Raw genomic sequence first — 24345 nt, 5'->3', positions numbered from 1 at the left:
CTCTAGAAAAGTCACTTCACCTGCGTGTGCCTCCGATAACTCCCCAAGAGTTATCTACAGAGAGGCTGATTGATTTGCATTAGAGGAAAGCATAACAAAATAAGAGATCCTTTGTTCAAATTAAAAAGAGTTCTTTACTTGAAAACTTTCTTGACAAACACCTGAAAAGGTTCCTAAATTTATTATTTAAACTTTAGCTATCCCTCACAGCTTTGTGCCATCTGCAGTTTTGACAAGTATGTCATATATGCCATTTCCAAGTCATTTAAAAAAAATGTTTAACAATCAAGGATAGTTCCTTGGGGTCCTCCAAGACCTCCTTTCTAGCTTGACAGAAACCTGTTAGTATAATTACTTTTTAGATCTACCTAAGTCTACATATCATTCAATTCATATCTCTCCATAAGAATAACTATATCACTCCACTGAGCTATCTATCTAGTTAGTAATCCTGTCCAAAAAAATAAAATAAAAAAGGCAATAAGACTAGTCTGACATGATCTGGTCTTCGTAAAGCCACGTTGGCTTTTTTGTAATCACTCTTCCTTTTCTAGGTACACAGTAACCATCCCTTTAATAATGGGTTCTAGAATTTTGCCAAGAATCAAAGTCAAGCTCACTGGCCTATGATAATAATGTTGATTCTAATCTTTCCAGTTTGAACATCATTCTCCTTAGAAAAGAAAAAAGCAAACTAAGTAAATAAAATATTTCTGCCTATTGTCATCTCTTAATGATATAACATCTTCACGAAATTAAGTTTATTTCTGATCTTCTTGGTCCAAGTATAGCTTAATAAAAACTTTAATAGTCTCAGTATGTTTTGATAGCAAATTCACTATTCACTGCATTCTTTTGAATCTTTCCTTGATTGAGTCCTTCCCTCCATCTTTTAAAAACAGCTCATCAGTGACCTCACTGTGCAACCATGTTTATTGGTTTAGTAATTTATTAGTAAGTGCTTAACAAAAGATACCTGTGCCTTTCCCATTTCTTTGGAGTTATTTTCAACTATGCATTTAGAATTTTTTCAGGACTTTCCATCTCCCTTGAGTCATATTCCATTTCAGAGTCTCTGCTCATCTGTCTGTATCTTTTTCTCTCAATATTTTTTGCAATAAGTTATCTTAATGTCTAGAGAATATGTCTACGATTCTCTTCATTTACTATTAGGGATTCACAGTCACTTTCTCCCAAGGTTAGCAAGAACATCACAAAACTTGTTAGTCAGAATTATGTCTCCAGAACTAAATATTAGTCCTCCTTGTTGCTTCCCAAACTTTCTTCAAATAACTATCAGCAAGGCAAGTGTTTAATAGATGCTCTGCTTTTAGAAGAATTGTTTTTGGTAGAAGTAGCTTTCTCAAGCCTTTTCCCTACCCCACTATTACCTCCCAAACAAACAATAAATACAAGATTATTTACTTTCTACGATGGTCCTAACTAAAAATGAAAGGAAGAACCACATGACATTCTATGAGCCGTTAAATTAATTCTTTCTTAATGTCCTTTCAATTTTTCTTTAGTTTAGGACATGTTCTACAAAAGTCAAAGTATACCTTCCACTTTTTCAAATCTAATGAATAAACACTAACAGAGAGAAAAACCATCTACTATTACCTTTAATATGCTACCAGGAAAAGGAAAGAGGTGTTTTAAAATGAGAATAGTCTCACTTTCCAGGATTAATTTCTCCTCTAAAAAAAAAGTCAGAAGATTCCAAATTTCACCAAAATTTAAATTAGTTTAATCATATCTGTTTTAAAAAATTTATTCTTTGATTCCATTATTTAAATTATGAAACATGGTCCTATTCTTACCTTTTTATCTGAAGTTATAAGTTTAAATGCTTGAGTCACTTGATCAACAGTAGCACCACCTCCAACATCAAGAAAATTGGCTGGAGTCCCTCCATGAAGTTTGATTATATCCATTGTGGCCATAGCCAAACCAGCACCATTTACTGTGAAAGGAGGGGGGAAAGGATAGATTTTACAAATCATATAAACAAAAATTATATATTAACCAATCATATGCAATATATATATATACATATATACAGTACCTAAACACCCTATGTTTCCATCTAAGCCTATATAGTTGAGATCTGCCTTAGCTGCTTCTTTGTCTCTCTCATCTTCCTGAGTCCAGTCTTGTAGGTCAAAGATTTTCTTTTGACGATAACATGAGTTAGAATCAAAATTGATCTTCGCATCCATACACAGCACTTAAAAGGAAGAATAATGAAAACATAATCTTAACTTTGAGTCAAAGACAAATGATTTTCAATAATATTCCTGTTCTATAGGATCAAATATTCTTAGGAAATAAGTTAGGAAAAGGCATCTACTGTCATTACTTGAATAACAACAAAGATTTGCCACTGGACTCCACCTCACAACACCATCTCAACTCCATAAGCAGATGAATTAAAGTTTAGCAGGCAAGTGATCCTGAAATACAAAGCAGCTACATCCAAAAGTCAAATAAAAGTCAATATGGTGTGGTCATATAAACAATAGTTTAGATGGAATAATTTATTCATACACGAACTCTGTGCTTTCATAACATCACCAAGAAAATAAGTATAGTGGTCAATGCCTTCATTTGAGCAAGTTTTCAAGCAACTAATCCAATAATATACATATAATAAGCAAGAAAAATTCAATCAATACAGAGAGTAAATATACTCTCCAAAAGGTGCATGTTACACTGAATTTTTTGCAAATGAGTCACTTAACTAAAGGACTCCTTAAGGTGATTTCTCTTATGGCATAAATAATTGTGCCCTCCCTAAATTTTCTTTAATACATTAGGATTTTTATATATTCTGTTTGAAGTATTATACAAATGTGTTTATTAAAATATTTGAATATTTACTTTGCACATAAACTGCCCTGAAACTACAAACCTTCCTATTCTTTAATCTATACCCACATACTGACAGTTTGAAATCTGTAAGGGACATTTGTCCTCCTGGATCATTTCCTTGTCATGGCAGAGGAGTTTGCATATAGCTCAATGAAACTATAAGCTATGCCATGCAGAGATACCCAAAACAGAGAGGTCATAAAGAAGAGTTCTGACAAAAGGTGGTCCACTGGAGGAATGGCAAACCAATCCAGTATCTTCGCCAAGAAAAATCCACGGACAGTACTAAAATGATAAAAGAGATGACATCTAAAGATGAACCCCTTAGATTTAAGGAATAGATCTGGAAAATAAAGTGTCTGAAGAACTACAAAGAGAGGGGCAGCAACAAAAAACATTCCAAAGAAGAACAAGAAAGCAAAATGGCTGTCTGATAAGGCTTTACAAATAGCTGGGGAAAGAAAGGGAAAGGAGAAAGGGAAAGATAAAGCCAACTGAAAGCAAAATTCCAGAGAATAGAAAGGAGATAAGGAAGTTTTCTTAAAGAGCAATGTGAAGAAGTAGAAGAAAACAATAGAGTGGGAAAGACAAGAGATCTCTTCAAGAAAACAGGAGATATCAATAAACATTTCATATAAAAATGGGCATGATAAAAGACAAAAATGGTAGGGATTTAACAGAAGTAGAAAAGAATAAAGAGACAGCAATACTACACAAAAGAACTAAATAGTACAAAAGAAAAATCTTAATTACTGATAAACACAATTGTTTTGTTACAGATCTAGAGCCAGATATCCTAGAACAGGGGCACCCCTCCCCGGCTTCCTGCAGGCCTTGAAGGTTTCAAGTCAAGGGGGCCTTAAGGAGAAGCACTGCTAACAATATGGGAAGTGGAGATGATGAAATTCCAGCTGAACTATTTACAACCCTAAAAGATGATGCTGTTCCAGTACTTACTCAATGGGCCAGCAAATTTGGAAAAGTCAATTTTACCTGATTGGAAAATTAAGTTTATGTCTCAATCCTAAAGAAGGGCAACGCCAAAGAATATATAAATTACTGAACAACTGTGCTCATTTCACATGCCAGTAAGGTTATGCTTAAGATTCTGCAAGCTAGGCTTCAGCAACATGTGAACTGAGAATTACCAACAGAACAGGTTGGCTTTCAAGGACCAAATTGTCAACATTTGCTAGATTATGGAAAAAGCAAGGGAGTTCCAGAAAAATATCTGCTTCTGCTTCCCTGACAACACTAAGGCCTTTGACTGGATCACAATAAAACGTGGCAAGACCTCAGAGAGAGGGGATTACCAAATCATCTTGTCTCCTGAGGAAACTATATGGGGCAACAGTTATAAGAACTATAAGAACTTTAAGAAGCAACAGTTAGAGCAGAACATGGAACAGACTGGTTTAAGATTAGAAAAGAAGTACTACCAGGCTGCATTTTGTCGCCTTGTATGCAGAGCACACGTGAAATGCTGGCCTGGATGAACCAAAAGCTGGGATTAAGGTTGCTGGGAGAAACAGCAACAATCCCAGATATGCAGACAATACCACTTTGATGGCAGAAAGTGAAGAAGTAGGAGGCAGCTAGGCGGCACAGTGAATAGAGCACCAGCCCTGAGTGAGGAGGACCTGAGTTCAAATCTGACCTCAGACACTTGACACTTACTAGGTCTGTGACACCTTGGGCAAGTCACTTAACCCCAACTGCCTACTTGCCTTTCCCCCTCAAAAAAAAAAAAAAAGTGAAGTATTAAGCCTCTTGATGCTAAAGAAAGAGGAGTGTATAAAAGCTGGCTTAAACTTAACATCAAAAAAAACCTAAGATCTTGGCAAGTAGTTTCATTACTTCCTGGCAAACAGGAGAAGAAAGGGAAGCATTGTCAGATTTTATATTCTTGGGCTCAAATGTCACTGCAGATAGTGCCTGTAGCCATGAAATTAAAAGACTCTTTCTCCTTGAAACAAAAACTCTGGTAAATCTGGACAGTATGCCAAAAAGCAGAGATGCCACTTTGCCAACAAAGGTCTATATATAGTTAAAACTATAGTTTTTCCAGTAGCAATGTACAGCTGTGAGAGTTGAACTACAAGGAAAGCTGAGCACTGCAGAATTAACGCTTTCAAACTGTGGTGCTAGAGAAGACATTTGAAAGTCCCTTGGACAGGAAAAAAAATCAAATTAGTCAATACTTAAAAGAAATTAATTCAGGCTATTCACCAGAAAGTCAGACACTGAAGGTGAAGCTTAAATACTCTGGCCACATAATGAGAAGACAGGACTCACTGAATAAGAACCTGATGGTGGAAAAGACTGAAATCAAAAAGAAAAGGGGATGGAAGAAGAGGAAATGGAAAGATAGAATCATGGGAAAAATTAATCCTGAGGGATAGTGGAGGATAGAAAGACCTGGCATGCTATGGTCTGTGGGGAACACGAAGAGTGAGACACAACCAAATGACTGAACAACGACAAACAACATACATTAGAGAAAATAAAAAGACAATATGAATTTACTTGTGCAGTTTTAAGTAAATTAACAAGGCCAACGTGAAGAGTTTGAAAACCATTCAGAAAATCTAGAGAAGCAAGCAACCTTAAATATAGCTTCCATTTCCATAGAGAAATGTGAAATTAAACTACAAAAAGCCAAACGACAAGTCTTTATCCTTTTTCTTCTATTTCATCGCTGTAATTATTTCTTGAAGTCCAATAAGTATGGTGAGAAGAAGCAGTGGCACAGTCGATGCAAGCCAGGAAAACCTAGGTTCAAATCCCACTTCTGATACATATTGGCTATGTGACCCTTAATTAGCCTCTCACTCCCCAAGGTAACCCTTTAAGACTACAATTTGGAGAGAAGGTGCCAAATTGCATTAGGAGAGGGAGTTTCCTTTTCCTGGAGTTCCCTGCAGCAATGAAATCATAGGTCCAATTGCTATCTCTACCCTATTAGGTATACAGTGTTATACTAGGATGCATAAAGTCTTAAAAGAAATCAAGGCTACATAAATACCCACAAACAATACTATCACTGCCTTGTACAACACTTTGTAAAAGCATAACCAATGCCCTGTGAGACAAGTATCAAACTTATATATACTAATGCCCTCATACTTATGTTAGCATTTCAATAAAAAAGAAAAGATGAGTAATAACAAGTTAAAAATCGCAAGCTTTCTTCAAAATCAGTGTTAACAAATGGTCATAATTCCTTCTAATATCTAATGTCTATTTTACTCACCCTCAACATGTACACTATCCCCCATGCCTGTACTTGAGATATTTGTTTTAACAAATAGTCTCCATGTTTCCTTCTATATCATTACTCTGCTTTAAAATTATGAGTCAAAAGTTAAGAATACATAATTCAAGTTACTGAGTATAATGTCAGACATGGGGATTTATATACAAAAATAACACTTAATAAATATGTTAATGATAAAAGAAGATACTTTACCACCTCCATCCGCATCCTCTACCATTGGATTTATTTCTACCATGGTTGCATCATATTTCAAAAATAGTTCATACAACTTGATCATGTTCTCTGCTGCTGAATCCACAAGACTTGAAGGAAATCCCATATTCTGAGCAAGCTGCATCAACACATAGTACAAGTTTTTTCTTCTAATTTGTTAAGAGAATCAATATATTTTAATAGAAAGTTATTTTACAGTGGTACAAATTTGGAGCAAAACATTTTTAAGTATCTTTAAAGTTTCTGAATTACAAAAGGATTCTGGTAAAAGTATTTAAATGAGCAAGGCAGTGAGTACAGCAGAATAGAAGGAGTGCTATATTTAGAGTCAGAGAACCTGAGAGCAAACCTGGGCTCTACTACTGTTTAACTATGGGCAAATCACTTCACTTTTCTCTCCCTCATTTTCCTCAACTGTAAAATGGAGATGTTGGACTTTACGTCCCCACCACCTCTAAATAATGAGAATTTGGAAACATCAATGAAAGAAAAGATACTTTAGGATACTCTGAAAAAAATAAATGTTCAGTTTGTACATAAAAGGATAATCCAATCTGTTACAAAATTGGGCTCTTAAAAGATATTCCAAAATAATCACTAAGTCAATTTACTTAAGAATATAATAGACAGGAGCTAGAATTATATTTTGTGAGGTATCACAAAGAACTGTCAGTACACTGATCTCTAACATACTTTCAGGGATTCTATAGTTCAATGTAGACATGAACAGTTGAAACTACCATATTACCCACCCCTAACAGTAATAAATTATTTTCCTTTTCAAGATTCTCTTAGCAAACACATCAATGTAGAACTCAGATTTAATGTTTAAATGAAACTTAAAAATTAAGTAAAAAAAAATCAGTCATGGAAATTACTCAAATTATATTTAGCAAAATGACTAAAGACTATTATCTGAAGAGTAACCTTCTGCACTTATTTTGACATATTCCTCATTTAAAACACAATCTGGCTTTATGACTAGAATTTCAAGGTTTAAGTTTTATTAATAGCTATGTTACACAAACTAATAACCACCTTACATCTAAGTTGCTATGCCTAGTCTCCAAAAAATATCAAAGTTATGAAAACCACCTTTCCCTTTCAAGTTGTTTGAATTTTGTGAAGTATAAATATGAAAAAAATGAGATTCTTACAACAAACACCACACACACACACACACACACACATATGAATTTTGTTCCTTTCAAAGTGGTTACCTTGGGAAGCTATACACTTATTCTAATAACATTTTTGCAACTTTTTTGATGTTACCTACAGAGACTGCAGCACATTTTTAAAAAATATTTTCAAATAAAATCTTCACCATCTGAAGATAGATATGATTCTTGAAAACACCAGAAAGTTGTGTGTAATCAAATCTGGTAAGCAAGGTAGTCTAATCAAGCTGAGTAACAGCACTTTTGGTCAAAATCTGTTTCTCAGAAAGCACAGTAGGAGCAAAACACACTGACAAAGCAAACATGCCAACCAGTAGGCCACAGTTTACTCCTTTTTTCTCTCAAATGCTTCTGAATTATTATATTATAGATCTGAGTTTATTTGAAATTACAGGTTAAGTTCTACATGAACAATAACAATGATGCCAAAGAAATCGTTAGCAATACAAAACAAAACAGTCAGTTGGGGAGAGGGGGAGGAGGGAAGAAGTGTGGTGCCTCATCATTAATAAAGCATGTTATATATTTAATAAAGCAAACAGAATGGAGTAGTCCAGCGAACAGGCATTCTCTGACCATTATACTCCAAAATTACCATGACCTGAGTCCATTTTACAATAGATTGACCCCACTCAATCTATTCACCCTGCATAAACTGTTATCAGAAAACATCTCAGGGCAATGATTTTTCTCTCTCATGTTTCAAATCTCCATGGATAATGACACTGCTTTCCACAGATAGGAATCCCAATCCCACTCTTGTCTGTGGCTTCCACATCCCAATAAAAATCAATCAGTGTGGTGTGATATAAAAGGTACTGGAGTACAATGTCAGAACCTGGGCTCAAGAACTGGTTTTTACCAGCCATGCATCCCCTGGACAGTTATAGCCTCTTTGTTCCTCTATTTCTTTATCTAAAAACTGAGGAAAATAACATCTGCACTGCTTTCCTGAAGAGACTACTACTGTACAAGCTTGGCACCAAAGTACAGGTTTGAAAAGAAACCTCTCCCCATTCCTTTGCATAACTTGTTCAATATGTTCATGAGTTCTGCTGAATTTTTTTCCTTCCTCTTTTGTTTTCATTCTTAAAAAATTCTTTGTTACAAAAGATGGAGAGGGAAATGAAAAAGAAAAAGGAAATCTAGGTGATGTGAAAACAAAAGAAATCAGTAAAATTCTATTTTTAAAGAGGCTATTGTATCAAATGAGAAAATATGTGAAAGAATGCTACAAATGCACAGCTCTACACAAATGCAAAATATTTTATTTACTTGTGATTCTGAATCATGGTTTCTTGGATGTCAGGCATATTAGAATTTTCCACTATTGACTTTGAATTTTGTCCTAGGTCACAAAGGAAGTACCTCATGCTTCATCACCTGCTACCAATTTCTTCAAAAACATCGAATAACATGTGGAGTTTCCTTTAAATATTGAAGAAAATGTCAAGTCTTCATTGTTCAACATCATCACTTGTAGGGTGGCAAAATATTCACAGAATATGTGAAGGTTTCTCTTTAGTCTATTCTTTCAACTAAATTTTAACTATTAACATCAGCAGCTTGTCATTTATTTGAATAAAAAGCCTAAAATAGGCATTCCAATTTTGAAAATAAACTCTTAGAACCATTTAAACATTTTCATGAGTAATAGAGAATTTAATAACTACTTTGTTCATCATCGTGGTTATTACCCTTCCCATGCTGTAATATTTTATGAAAATCAGAAATTCTAGCTCTCAACAGTATTGCATCCCCAATGAATTTCTTTTCATAGGTCAAGAATCAATTGTATATTTAATTTCACAAAATATTTGATATTAATCTTTTGTTCTAAATTGGTCACTCATTTTTATATGGACATGAAACTATGTATTTCTATACTTTTTAGCTGCTGGTACAAAATACTGCTACATGGGTTAATTTATGTTGTGATACATTCATGCAATGATCAATTACTTCTCTTCAACTTCAACAGACAAAACAAAAGCAAGTTCCAAGGTCTTATAATCACACCTCAAATGAACAATTTTTCTGAACTTACGAGATTAATTAAAAGTAAAGTCAGCAGATTAAAAACTAGCCTTGGAGTCACAAAGACTAGGTTGGAGTCCTATTTCTAAACCATACAGCCGGGTCACACCATACTTTGCTTTCTATAAAACTTTTTTTAAATATTTATAAGAGTTCTTGGGGCAGCTAGGTAGCACAGTGAATAGAGCACTGGCCCTGGAGTCACCAGGACCTGAGTTCAAATTCAGCCTCAGACACTTGACACTTAACTAGCTGTGTTACCTTGGGCAAATTTACTTAACCCCAATTCCTTGCCTTTTCCCCTCAAAAAAAAAAAGATGAAAAAAAAAGTTCTCAAACTGCAGAATTGAGAAAGGGATTTGAAGAAATTTACCCTGACAGCTTGTTCCTTTTTGATGCCTTCTACAATATCAATAGGCTCCTTAAATATTGCTTCAGGATTCTCTGCTGCAACATCCTCAATGTTGACACCACCTTGAGAGCTTCCAATCAACACAGGACCCTAGGTAAAAAAAACAAGAGTCAGATTTTAGCTCATTCAACAGGATCTGTGCTATATGCAGTCCCAGATTGCTAAACGGAGACAAAGGGGGTAAAGAAAATATTAATCTTGTCCCAAGAAGTGGAGAAGGAACATACCTATTTGAGTAACTGAAGAATACTATGCAAACATAATGTATCTTTCAAAATATATCACATAAGCTGAATACTGAATATATAAGTACTACATCTATATACTAGAATAAACAGATGTAGCTGTGTTCAGTCAAAGGTCACCTGGAATATTTTTTGAGCTAGGTTTTCAATAAGGAAGACTAGCAGATGAGAGGAGTTAGAAAGTGTATGCAAATGATGATCATCTGTTTGCCTTTGTACTTCAGATTCTATTTTAAAATAATATGTCTTATACAGGGAGAAAGACACTAAGTAACCAGAATCCTCAGTTCATCATTTCATATACTTCTGTTCTGTTCTGTTGCACTAGTTTATTGTTAACTATTCATAAATACTTGTACAACAAAGAATTATGATCAGGGTTGTAAATGCCAGACACAATATTTTCTAGTTATATTTAGAGTTTCCTTAAAATAAATCACTTTTATAGTAAAAAAGAAAAAGTATATGAAAATATCCTAGAGAGGCATATGGTCTAAAGCAAAGAGAATGCTGGATTTGGAATCTACGTTTGAATGAGAACTAGCTTCACTACTTACAACCTGTGTGATCTTAAACAGATCACATTACCTCTGTGGACCTCGGTTTCCCGCTATATAAAATGTGGAAACAGGGAGGACAGAAGCTGGTCTTTATTATCTCCAAGATAACGCTCCAACACTATGTCTGCAATTTGTATGCCAAAGAATAAATTAAAAAAAGAAAATAAACACCAACATAGGCTAATTACATATTCTGCAGTACTTCAGCAATGAACTCATCTCCCTAATACACTGCATGTATCTCTCAGGAGTAGTCCCCAACTTAAACATGTCCCCTTCATGCAAAGGGCAACCCCAAACAAGTGACCCACTGATAACAGAAATTTCTCTCCCTCCCTGCTCTAGCCCTTGAGATTGTTCTCCCAAAGTATGGATCTCCTTTAAGAAATCCTGCAATGTCCCAGGGCTTCATGCAATCAAGGCAGTGTCAGCGGCAAAGAGGTTCATTTGGTACATCCATCATTTAGAGAGAACCACTTTTATCTGTACATTTCTTTCTTTCTTTACAATTACACCTTTAAACATGCCCAGAATGGCTTTGCTTAACTGGGTCTCTCAGCAAGCTTTCGAGCTGTATCAGTGTTTATGTCCACCAGCAGAGACAAACTTTATAGTCAGATCAACTGGTTTTGAAGCTGTGTCTCTGGTTCCTCAAAATCCTGGACTTGGTGAGCTCAATATCTTCAAAACCAATAATAACAGCAAACCTATATTGTAGCTCGGAGTTCCACTGAATTTCTAGTTCTTAAATAAATCTCTGAGATTATCTTGGCCTTTTCTCATTGCAATGCTGCCTCTGAAATAGCTATGCATTATTTTTTAGATTTTCTTGAACTGAACGTGAGGCATATATAAATGAATAACATTATCTGGAAACAAATATGAACTTGCCCCAAAAATATCTAAATCCACTCAGTTTCTGGATATAATACAACATATTAAATAAAGCTTACCTACATCTACTACCAGCTAAAACTAGAAGTACTAATATAGCAAAGACTATATGAATGACATGGCAATATAAGCATATAATCACTCCAAAACATCAAATGGATTTGTTTGAGTAGCCCAAAGATCACTGAAGAAAGAACATGCCAATACACACATGCAAAAAGTACAGGTTTGGGAAAGTCTTTAAACAGATTTCATTTTAAAAGTTACTAAATAACATATGTACTAAAATGATACATCTATAAAGCCTTGTATACTTTTAGTAGGGTTTTACTACCATCTAGTGTTATGCTTCAGAAAATACTTTCACAGTACAAAATAAAAGAAAAAATGTAGGATGTGAGAGCTAGAGACCATAGAGAGCAACCAACCAGTTTTCCTCCTTCCTTTTTACAAATGAGAAAATTAAGGCCCAGAAAGATTGTCCATCATGACAATAAATGACAAAGCCATTCAAACCAAGATCTTCCAACTCCAAAATTTTTTCGACTACTCTGGCTGAAACAGAATATACCCAAGTCCTCACTCCAAATATAACAGTCTTTCCACTAAACCATGCTATGCTCATAGAACATTCCAACTTATCACTCTACACCAATTCCATGTCTGGGAATCCTTGCAAGGGATTCAGGTGAGCCCAATGACTTATTCTAGACTCAAAAAAAGACATTATGCATTACAAATAATTATTAGAATTAAAACCTAACTAGAGAATAATTAGGTAAAATTATTTTTTAAAAAAAGGATTCTATATAACAAAAATTTTCACATCTTTTTTCTATTTAACAAAGTTTCAATTGCCACTAAATAAAAGGCAAATTCCTTATCCTAACATTCAAGGCCTTTCACAACGTGGATCTATCTCCTTTTCTACCTTCCCTTACACTTTCTTCTCCATGTATGATATTGTCTAGGCAAACCAGATTTGGTTTATATATGAAGGGGTCTATGTGAGAGAAGAAAGAAAGGGAGGTTGGAACAAGGTTATAAAAGGTCTTGAATGTTAGCAGTAAGGAATCTGGACTTTTATTTGTAATGGTAATGGGATTTGAAGATCTTCCATGCCCCTTAAACTTGCTGATGAAGCAGGAAGGGGTGGGACAGGAAGGAGTTTGAGCCAAGGAGGAGCCTTGCTGGAGCCACGGTGGGCAGTGACTGGAAGCTGTGGCAGCAGCAGTGGCAGCAGCGCGAATTTTTTTTTTGGCCAGTCAGAACTTCTGCTAAGGACTCCTGCTAAGGACTGAAGGACAGGAACAGCTGGGGCCCAGAGCTGCTGAGAGCAAGCTGCATGGAGGCTGAGCAGTTACCGAGAGGAGAGGAGGATCTCTGTCTGAGGTAGTCTGTTTTGTTTTGAAGGCTTGAGAATGTGGGTGTTTACTGCATTAACTATGTGTACCAACTCCAGGGCTACTGTGATGGCTTTGACTTTCTGGTTTTGGGACTCAGTTTTCTGGTATTTGAATAAATGTTCTAGCTATGTCTCCCCATATAGAGAGCCTGTTATATTTTGTGATTAATAACTATATCGGCATATTTATAGTTACCATAGGCACTGTGAATACTGCATTATTGATATATTATTTCATAAGCAATAGTAAGTTATTGCAGGTTTTTAAAAGAAAATGTGGAAATACTTGTTACATAGAATCCCCTTTGAGTTAAACAGTCAAGTTAAATAAACAAATACTTATTAAGCACTTACCTATGTGCCAGTCATATCGTGGTAAGTTCTAGGCATACAAATACAAGCAAAAAGAAAGACAACCCCTCAACAAGCTTATATCCTAATGAGAAGACAACACATAAAAGGGAAGTGGCTTGGGGAGAGAGAAGTATTATGACAGGCAAGCAGATGGCACAGTGGATAAAGTACCCAAGTGTAGTCAGGAAGGCCTAAATTTGAAACATGTCTCATACACTTATTAGTTACATGGGCCTGGGCAAGTCACTTAATGCAGGTAAAAACAGCTCAAGGTTGCTGTGAGGATAAAAAAGCTGTATTTATAAAGTGTTTTTAAACCTTAAAGTTCTATATAAATGCTAAGCTATTGCAATTACCATCATTATCATCATGAAGGGACACAGTAGCAAAATTCAGAGAATAAAGGATGGCTGATATAGGTCATTTCTCAAAATGTAGGTAATGAGGAACTCACCAATGGGAAAACTGAATTTAACTGAATTACCAATTTGGTTACATTAAATTTTTTACAGTAACTAATGATTTATAAAAAATCCTCTCTTTGGCAGTGAAAAATTGAAACAGTAGTTTTTAATTTAAAATAAGCTACTTTTTACATAGATAAATATACAGATATATTTAATATAATATATACATATATATTTTTTTACATAGTAAATATATCAAGCAATGGCCTTCAAAACATTAAGTATAACTGCAAATGCTTAGAGGAATACCATAAGAATATAAAACGTACATTAATTCTGTTCCCAAATACCACCAGCTCATAAAATATTATAAGTAACCTTAAAAATAATTTAGTGCAACTCCCTCAATTTATATATTAATAAAGGATTACACACTGTACTCTAGAGGTACTATTAGCACTTCAGACCAAAAGAATATAGCCTAGGTCTTTATTTCTGTTTTCCTGCTCCAGAGAAGCAAGTATCCTTCAATTTCTCTCACCTCTTTCCACATAAAACATCCCAATCATCTTCAATAGAAAAATTCACTTAAAATTTCTAAGTTCCCAACCAAACACAAAAAGATCTGAAATCCTGAAAGAAAAAAATAGGTGGTATAGTGTTGTAGTCTCAAAAGTATGAAGTATTTATTTGTAAATTCATTATATAATCACTTGGTTCACATCCTGTTACAGACTGAGAATGTAATTTCTAGCACTATATTAGCCATAACAAAATACCACAACAAAATGTGTATCCTATGGAGTCCACTGTAATGGAATTCTACCTAGAGTTGTCTTTTCTTCACCTCATACAGCAAATTAACTTATTTAACCCTACAGTATAATTAATATCATACAAGTAAACAGTAGAGTCATGATATAAACAATACAATCATATTCTATTTTGAGAGCAATCCAATCCACATAAAAGGATTTTCAATCTAAATATACCAATTACACTATAAGAGCTTTATATGTATAGTAACTTACTTGAAAAGTCCTTTCCATTGTTATTGCAAAGTAGTATTCTCTCCTGGGATATCTGCGCTCACAGACCAATACATTATTGCATATTCTGCCCTTTTCTCCTGTTTGCTTGGTAAACAGCTTCTTCCCAATCATCTGGGCAGAAACAGCTTTTGCTTCTTCTGGACTGAAAAAAGAAAACATTTTCAAACATCATAGCTCTTCTCTAAAAGGTTGATATTGATCATATTACAACAAGTCATGTAATATTATAAATCTCTTGTATAATATTTAAATGTCATAATTTCAATTACTTAAGAACAGTGATAAAAATATTTTTATTTTTTTCTGTGACATGTCTGACAATTATGACAGACTTACGAAAAAACTATCTTCACTCCACCTTTGAGGCCACTCTCAAATGTTCCTTTTCCTCTACCACCAGCTAAAACTTGTGCCTTTATCACGATGTCATTAGAACCTAAAAGGAAAAACAATCATCAAATATGAAGTTTAGGCTAACAGTACACAAGGTAATAATTAATACACCTTAGTTAATTAGGATTTATCAAAAAGGTATACTGAAAGTAAAACTTCATTTATCTATTTGAGGCAGGTAGGTGGCACAGCAGATAAGAGTTGGACTTGGAATCAGGAAGAACTGAGTTCAAATCCCATTTCAGACACTAGGGCATCTATCTCAGTTTCCTCATCTGTAAAATAGGGGTAATAATAGCATCTACCTCACAGGGTTGTTGATCAAATGAGACAACATATATAAAGTGCTTTGCAAACCTTAAAGTGTTATATAAATGCCATCATTATTACACTTATTATCATTACCATTATTAATTAAATCTTTACCTAAAAATAAATTCAGGAAACATTTATTATATGCCTACTCTATGCAAGGCATTGAACTATGTTAGAGTTACAAACAAAACAGTTCCTGCCCTCAAGGCACTTATATTCATCTACAGAAATAAATACTGTATACTAGATACACTAGTATATTAAATCAAATTATTTAATCTAGATAAGGTACCTTTGTTTAAAGAGCTGTATAAATATTAACTATTAGCTATTATTAGTACATTATGCATTTACCTGCCTCCTTAAATAAAGCATATGACACATAATTTAAACATTCATTAATGATTCAAGAGACATCATAATGAACAGTTACTGCCAGTAACAGAATGATATCACTGGAAGCTAATAAGGCTGTTTGCCTTTATGTTAAATGGTCCCAGAATGGCAGAAACTATCACTTTTCACTGCTATCCTTTGGCTACCTCTAGTAGTAACCTTTGTCCTTCCTCTTAACTTTCTAATTTGATACTTCTAATATGCCACAGGCTGAGAATAAAGTAACTCAATGTTTAGAATTGTGTAAAATAAAACTAAATAAGCTTCAAATTAGGGTGGTCCCTTAAGATTCAAAGGTCCCCTCTGACAAGACTCCTCTTGTCAAATAAAAGTGCAAGCATTTAAGAACAATCATTTCTACTGCTCAAAAAGGATTTTCTTCCAGGTTTACAATTCCGTGTGAAGGATTAAGGTGGATAAAAATCTGACTTCCAAATTAAAGAGAGGTAATTAATGTATATGACATAGTCCTTGATTAACTGATCTTTTCAGAAAATAGAAAGAATGTACATAATCTTAAGTAGTCTCAACAAAAAAGGACAGTCAACTCTGAATTTACCAAGGTAAAAAGGTAAATATTAATCAGAGATAACCTACCATATATACATATTGCATAATACCATCACGCTTATAAAGGTTTTACAGAGGATTCCAAGGAGGCTGGTTCCAGGAGGCTATAAGTCTATCTACAAATGTCTATAGATTATCTCCATTTAGCTATATTGCCAATATTCAGAACTTAATATGGTTCTCTACTGTCCCAAGCCAGGAGCCCCTCCAAATTCTTTATTATCTATCTAATGAAATATCTCACTAATCTCCAACACAGATTCCCCATTTTAGCTAAACAATCTGCTCACCATCTGTACGTGCATGCAAACATACATTTGGTCTCTAAACAGGTTATTTTACACTACTGGAAGGCATCCGACCCTGTTCAATCTGTGCTTCATTTCTCTCCTTTAAAAGGCTTTTCCAAAGCACAATGCACACAAGAGCTTTCTTTGATTAACCACATTATATACTGAGTCAAAAGCCTAGGATAAAACAGTCTGCATTCATTGACTATTTCTTTTCCTTCATTCAAATGAAACTTATCTCCAAGGTAATCAATGTTCTAATTGCCAAATCTAATGGCTTTGGGTTTTGGGGTTTTTTTTTTTCAGTCCTAATCCTTCTGGCCCTTTCTGCATTTCTAAGACACTCTTACTTGTACCTTTTGGCTGCTGCTTTCAGAGCTCATCCTCCATTACCCCACACTGGTTTGTGGGGTGTATCCTCAGGGCTCTATCCAGGGCCGTCTTATCTTCTCTCTACATTCTTTCTCTTATTAATCTCTTCAGTTCCCACTCACTCAATTATCATCTCTATGCAGGTGATTCCCAGAATTAATATCCAATCCTGTCTCTCCCTTCAACTCATCCCTAATCACCAACTGAATATACCATTAACTTTAAAACTCAAAATGTTCAAAATAGAACTCACCTTTCCCCCTCCCCCACTTGACTTCCTTATCCCTACTGAAAGGGTCAACATCTGTCCAGTAATCCAGGTTTGCGATCTAAAGTCAATCTTTGACTTTCAGTCTCCCTCAACCCCCAGTAGGCATTCCACATGGCTTATCAATTCGACCTCCACATTTCCTCTAAAATTCCTCTCATTTCTACTCACACAGTTACCACCCCAGATCAGGCCCTTTTTGGCCTCCCTCACCTGGACTATTAAAGAATTTCCCAATGAATCTCACTGTTTCAAATCTCTCAGCACTACAATTCATTCTCCACACAGCTGTCAAATCAACGTTCGTAAAGAACAGGTGTGATCATGTCACTCCCTTGCTCAAGAATCTCTTCCCTCTAGGAGAAAATTGTACTATTTTATACTGTGAGGGAAACAAAGTATGAACACGATCCCTGTTCTCAAGGAACTTTTGATCTAGCTGGACAGATTAAAAAAATATACAATCTAGAGAACACAGACAGCATATAAATGTTAACTACAGAAATAAATTTAGTCTACACAACTAAAATCTTAATAGAGTTACCAGATCAAAGTAGATGGTAAGTTCCTTGGAGGCAGGAACTGTCTTTTGGTTCTTTTGGTACCCCCAGTGCCAAGCAGAGGAGAGGAGGATGTCAAGTTATGAAGTTCTCTGAACACCAAACAGAAGATTTATATTTGATACTGGAAGCCACTGAAGTCAGAGAGGGGTGATCTGGACAGACTTTTACTTTAGGAAAGTGACAGGCAAGTGGAGGATGGAAAGGAGTGAGGAGAAATGTGTGGCAGGGAAGTCAACCAAAAGGCTCTTTGCAGTCCGGGTGTGTGATGATGGGGGCCTATACCAAGGTGAAGAGTTGGACATATCTGCAAAAGATGTTCGAATGAACAAGCCTTGGAGACAGGCTGGATATAGGAAATGACTCCAAGGCTGCAAGTCTGTATGACTGGGAGGATGGTAGTACCTTAACAGGAAAGTCAGGAAGAGGAGAGAGGGTTTAGTGGTTAAAAATATTGAGTTCAGTTGTAGACATGTTGAGTTTAAGATGTCCGTAGAACACCCAGTTCAAGATGTCCAATAGGCAACTGAAGACTTGTCAAATGAATATGAAATTGAAACATAAATTCTCATCAAAAAATGTTCACCACAATCACAAAATTTGTCATATATACAAAATCCAAACAAAGCCGTGAAGGATTTATAACAAAATATGGACAAGAATTAAACAGGATAAAAGGTCATTAAAGGGTAGCAGTTCTTCAATGATGTGATACTTATACCAATGAAATAAAAAATTCAAAAAAACAAAAGTGTATTATAAATACTTTCCAGGATCTTCTCTGCAAATCCCAGGCCTCTACATGGTTTATCGATACACTGTTGTTTCTGCTTTATCACATGTCTCCAGAAAGCAAGAACTGGGTCCCAATTCCTTCCTTAGGCAGTGCCAAGGAAAGCATCATTCCCTTAGTCATACTGTAACTACTTTCCTTCCCTCCCTCTCCTTAAAATCAGTCAAACTCCTGATCATGAGGTCAAGCTTCTGTTTCAGAAAGGGCTTACTTGCACGGAAAAAATTTTCCACTAACTGAGGATTCTAGATACATCTAAAGATATTTACTTCATGGCATGCAGTTTAGCTGGGTCCTTGCGCCCTTTAATAATCTTTCCACTTTAATGAATATCTTATTCTCCAAAATTCTATTTCCAAACTTAAAACTATCCCCTCAACCCCAAAGACAATTCATTTGGCCAGACTTACAGCAAATGACCTCCTATCTTACTGATAAGACTGAGGTCACCAACCTAAGCTCTGACAGATTCTGACAGTCCTCTATCCTTACTCTTGATGGTAATGATAGCAGCTTACATTTATACAGCACTTTAAGGTTGCAAAGCACTTTAGGTATTGCCTCATCATTTGATAGTCACAAAAAGATGATAGATATAACCTTCATCCTGACAAGTTAAATCTCCCTTCTCTCACTGTCAATCCTGGTCCTTCTTAGAGGCCTTTCTTCTATAAGTATCTTCTCTTTGATGCATTCTTAATCTCTCCTTTGTCAATGCTTCTTTCCTAAATAGGCCTACAAACATGCTCACATCTCCCAGTCCTAAAAATATTTTTAACTATCAAACCCACCAAACTATTATCCCTCTCCTCCCCTCACTATTAAACTTCAGGAAAAAGCTGTCTACACTTTTTTTCTTTATATGAGGAAGGATTTGGGGACTGGCAGTGGAATGGGAATAGTAGGTATGGAGTTAAAAACAAAAAGCATCAGTAAACCAAACAAAAAAGCTGTTTACTATTAAAGCCTCTACTTCCTCACGGACTCTCTCCTTAACACCTTGTAGCCAGGCTTCCATCTCCAACCACTGGACTGAAATTGCTCTCCCCACCAATGATTTCCTAATGTCTCATTTTGTTCGGTATCTAGCCTAAGCCACTGATGTTACCCACATGCTGAGAGCAGTAATGGCCTTAAGGTACAAGAAAAGATGGATGCAGGGCTGGAAAGTCACAAGAAGGGTATGCAAACAGTATAACCATGACCACTAGGTTTCAAGTATTTCTTCTGAACCTTCAACTGCTTGATCATCCCAAAAAATTTTTTGAAGCCAGCTTCTCTGATACAGGCCTCATTTCTCTAATATATGGAAAACTGTGTCAAATTCATAAAAACAAGGGCGACTAGGTGGCGCAGTGAATAGAGCACTGGTCCTGGAGTCAGGAGAAATGGAGTTCAAATTTGGCCTCAGACACTTAACACTTACTAGCCATGTGAAAGTCACTTAACCCCAATTACCCTGCCTTGTCCCCTCCAAAACAGCAAAACAAAAATTATAAAATAAGAGCCATTCCTCAATTGATAAATGATCAACAGATATAATCAGTTTTCACATGAAATAATTAAAGCTATCTATAGAGTTGTGAACTGATTACACCATGCTATTGATTTGGTATCCAAAGGGCTATAAAACCATGCATACCCATGCAAACCAAAGCAATACCACTACTAGGTCTGTATCCCAAAAGAGATAAAAAACAAAAAGGAAAAAGACCTATATGTACAAAAAATATTTATAGCAGCTCTTTTCTGAAGGTAAAGAATTGAATTGAGGGGATGTACATCAACTGGGGAATGGCTGAATAAGTTGTGATATGTAATTGTGATTGGAATACTACTATACTATAAGAAATTACGAGCAGGATACTCTCAGAAAAACCTGAAAAGACTTATATAGGTTGATGCAAAATGAAATGCAATGGGTACAAAGTAACAGCAATATTTTAGGATGATCAGCTATGAATGACTCAGCTATTCTCAGCAATACACAAATACAACTCTGAAGGACTTAGGATGAAAAATGCTATTCTTTCCCAAAGAAAAGAACTGATAGTGTCTTAATAACAGATTGAAACATTTTTTTTCCACTTTACTTTTCTTGAGGTTTATTTTAAAGCATTCTTTCACAATATGACTATTATGGATATGCTTTGCATGACAACACACATATAACCTACATGGAATCACTTGCCTTCTCAATGAGAGGGAGTGGAGAGGGAGGGAGAGAATTTGGAACTCAAAGTTTTTAAAAAAATGTTAAAAACTGTTCTTTACATGTAAATGGGGGAAAATTAAATACTAAATAAATATAAAAAAATAAAATAAAATAAATTCCCTTCACCCTTTGACAATCCATAATGGCAGTCTTACCATCTCAAGTGTTTTCATTTTCCTCAAAATATAAAACGAGATCATAAAAGTATGGGTTCAAATTGCTTTTCCTATTACAAAAAGTACCTGCTTTTCTATTATAGCCTAATAATTTAAGATAAGAAGAAAAAGATAACTTTATCAGAATGAGATCATTTAAAAGTGGCCATCGTACCACGTCTCACCAGTCAGATTGACTAAGATGACAAAACAGGAAAACGATAAATGCTGGAGAGGATGTGGAAAAATTGGAACACTAATGCATTGTTGGTGGGGTTGTGAACTGATGCATAATATATTATTTTAATATAATACAGAAATATGGCCAGTAAATTTCCTTAAAATCCTGCCATTTAAGAACTGTTCTTACTGTATACACATCCAAGAAGTATATCGGAAAGATTTCCAGGATATGCCATCTACAAAATATGAGTTCACAACCAATTACTTTCACAGAAATTAGTGTGAGTCACAACACTTCTGCTATCTACAGTGTGGACAAAAATGAAGTAAATAAAAAAGTTGTCTCATGCACAGGAAAAAAAATAGGCAAGCTCTTAAACACCAAACAACCAAACTTGGAAAAATTACGGTTACCATACATACATACACACACACATACAATTGAGTGTCCAAGAGCAAACAATGTCATCAAAACTTAAACTTGATATTAGGTAATTCAAAAAATAATGGAGAAAATTAAGATGCAAAGCAATCGATTTGTACCCTTATCTTCTGGCTGGATACACTTATTTTGAAGGCAAGTAAGGAAATAAATGTGTGTGAAAACTTTAAATTGAGAAACATATCTGCAACTCCTTTTCATGCCTTTCTTAAAGTACTAAAAGACCAAAATACAGAATAAGAACATTTAACAGGACTGCAAATTAGTTAATGCAGTAATGTCATGTACACCTAGAAAAGAAATTTACTCTAAAAGGACTGTATAACGAATGTATTGCCAATTATGTTCACTTATTAAATTTAAGGCTTCATTTTTTTCAAGTAAAGAATTAATCACAGCTTTGAAAAATGTAAGATGTCATCCAAAGAACAAAAAGTCAACTGTAGATAAGTTTCCAAAAAGTCTCAATTTGTGAAGTAAATCAATTTATTAATTGTTGGTACCATTTTTCTTAGCTCAACTTCTCTTTAGTTACAAATTTTCATCTCATGACAAGGAGAAAGTACCAATGGAATTTAACCTTGACACTTCAGTAATGAATTGTTAGTATCATAGCTGCAATCATTATCCTTCCTTCCAGTTACACACACTTGATATAAAACATATATCTTAAAATTAACCTAGATTTTATTTGTCTAACATCACAGAACTAAGTTCCATCTGCAAGTCATTTACATAACCATTGTTGTTAATAATGAATTACAGAATTTCGACCAGAAGCTATCTCATTTTTACCTATTTTTAGTGAAAACAAGGCTGTCTTCAAAAAAAGGAGAGGTAAAAGACATAAAATAAAAGCTAATAAATTTCTTACCAGACACATTAAGGAAAAAAAAGACTACATAGTATGAAAGTTCCCTTTTCTACAAGGCAAAAGTTTTTCTTAATTTAATACCTAATTTTTTGGCAACTGCATAAGCTTCGTCTGGTGATTTTGCCACTTGTCCCTTAGGAACAGCGATGCCAGCTTCTCGCAACAATTCCATGCTCAAGTATTCATGTAATGAGAGTTTCCTCTGCTGCTGATGCTGCAGCTGGAAGACTTGGTTGTTCAACAGTCCAGAACTTCCCAACACCTAGAAAAGGGACAAATTACTTTCTTCATTTATATATGTGAGTGTATGATACATGTGCACATGCACACAAGCACACACATATTTATGCAACAGTTTCAAATGAGTGAGGTTTAAGAAGATATACATTTTTGCATTAACAAAACCAACGGTTAAAATTAGAAGGGAATCAGGTTTATTGGAGGAAAAAATATTTGTAGCAAATTTTCCTGATAAAGGCCTCATATCCAATATGGGAGCAGGAGAGAAGGTCCTATAAACAAGAGAGAGAGAGAGATGGATAGATAGATGTGTGTATATGTATATGTAAATATATGTATATATGGAATTAACTTACATTTATAATAGCTATTCCCTAACAGTAAAAGGATATGAATAAGCAGTTTTCAAAGGAAGAAATACAAACTATCAATAATATTTTTAAAATATGCTACAAATTATTAATAATTAGAGAAATGAAAATTAAAGTCCAAAACCATGTAAGTTGGAAACAACAAAAATAAAAAGTATGTAACAAATTTCTAAGGCACTCTAAATATTTGGTCAAAAGGCAAAAAGACATTTAAAAACTAAAAAGACTTAAAAAATTTCAGGAAAAAAAGCTTAGAAAAAAGCTGGAAAGCTAAGAGTTAAGTACTTATAACAATAAGTATTTTAAATTCTAATCAACCAAACCAAAACTTCACAGGGATGTTAAAAAGTCACAATAATGTGCTTAAGCTATTGAATAAAAGGGAGGAACTTTTTCAAACTAGTTTCTGATAGTGAAAAAAAAGAAGGCTCTAGGAAGGAGGCAGGATAATTGTCGCCTGGTAAAGCTCTTATCTTGACAAATGAAAGAAAAATTTCAGAGTTTTGGGACTTAACTCCATAAACATATAAGAATCCTATTTATGTTTAGTTTATTAATATAAAAAGTGAAATAAGGGGGGCAGCTAGGTAGTACAGTGAGTACAACACTAGCCCTGGAGTCAGGAGGACCAGAGTTCAAATGCAACCTCAGACACTTAACACTTACTAGCTGTGTGACCTTGAGCAAGTCACTTAACCTCAACTGCCCAGCCTCCTCAAAAAAAAAAGTAAAATAAGAAAATGTATATTCCCCCTTATGAAATGAATAAAAATTTAACAAAGAATGGTAATAGTAAAATAAAATTGACAATATTAAGTGAATTACAATTAAAAAACTAGCCTAATACATCAGATTGACCTAACCATCAACGCCTGAGAAACAAAACTGATTAAAAATGTATATTGCTTAGACTACAATATATATATATATATATATATATATATATAGAGAGAGAGAGAGAGAGAGAGAGAGAGAGAGAGAGAGAGAGAGAGAGAGAGAG

General features: G+C 34.8%; 1 protein-coding gene across 1 annotated transcript in view; it reads right to left on the bottom strand.

Moving 5' to 3' along the window:
- Window positions 1-24345, bottom strand: part of SUCLA2 (succinate-CoA ligase ADP-forming subunit beta) — a 37122-nt gene that overhangs the window by 9531 nt on the left and 3246 nt on the right. Inside the window, exons 2-8 of the mRNA XM_069063686.1 lie at window positions 22816-22996; window positions 15245-15344; window positions 14888-15050; window positions 9953-10081; window positions 6341-6479; window positions 2066-2227; window positions 1821-1963 (exon numbers count right to left, since the gene is read on the bottom strand). Of these exons, the coding sequence (XP_068919787.1) occupies window positions 1821-1963; window positions 2066-2227; window positions 6341-6479; window positions 9953-10081; window positions 14888-15050; window positions 15245-15344; window positions 22816-22996 (1017 nt within the window). The remainder of the gene's footprint in view (window positions 1-1820; window positions 1964-2065; window positions 2228-6340; window positions 6480-9952; window positions 10082-14887; window positions 15051-15244; window positions 15345-22815; window positions 22997-24345) is intronic.

The sequence above is a fragment of the Petaurus breviceps genome, unplaced genomic scaffold (genome assembly GCF_028583685.1).
Source record: "Petaurus breviceps papuanus isolate PSGF00001 unplaced genomic scaffold, PetGlider_PUasm1.0 90594, whole genome shotgun sequence".
In the NCBI taxonomy this organism is placed as follows: Eukaryota; Metazoa; Chordata; class Mammalia; order Diprotodontia; family Petauridae; genus Petaurus; species Petaurus breviceps.
This window is presented reverse-complemented; position numbering and strand designations above follow the sequence as displayed.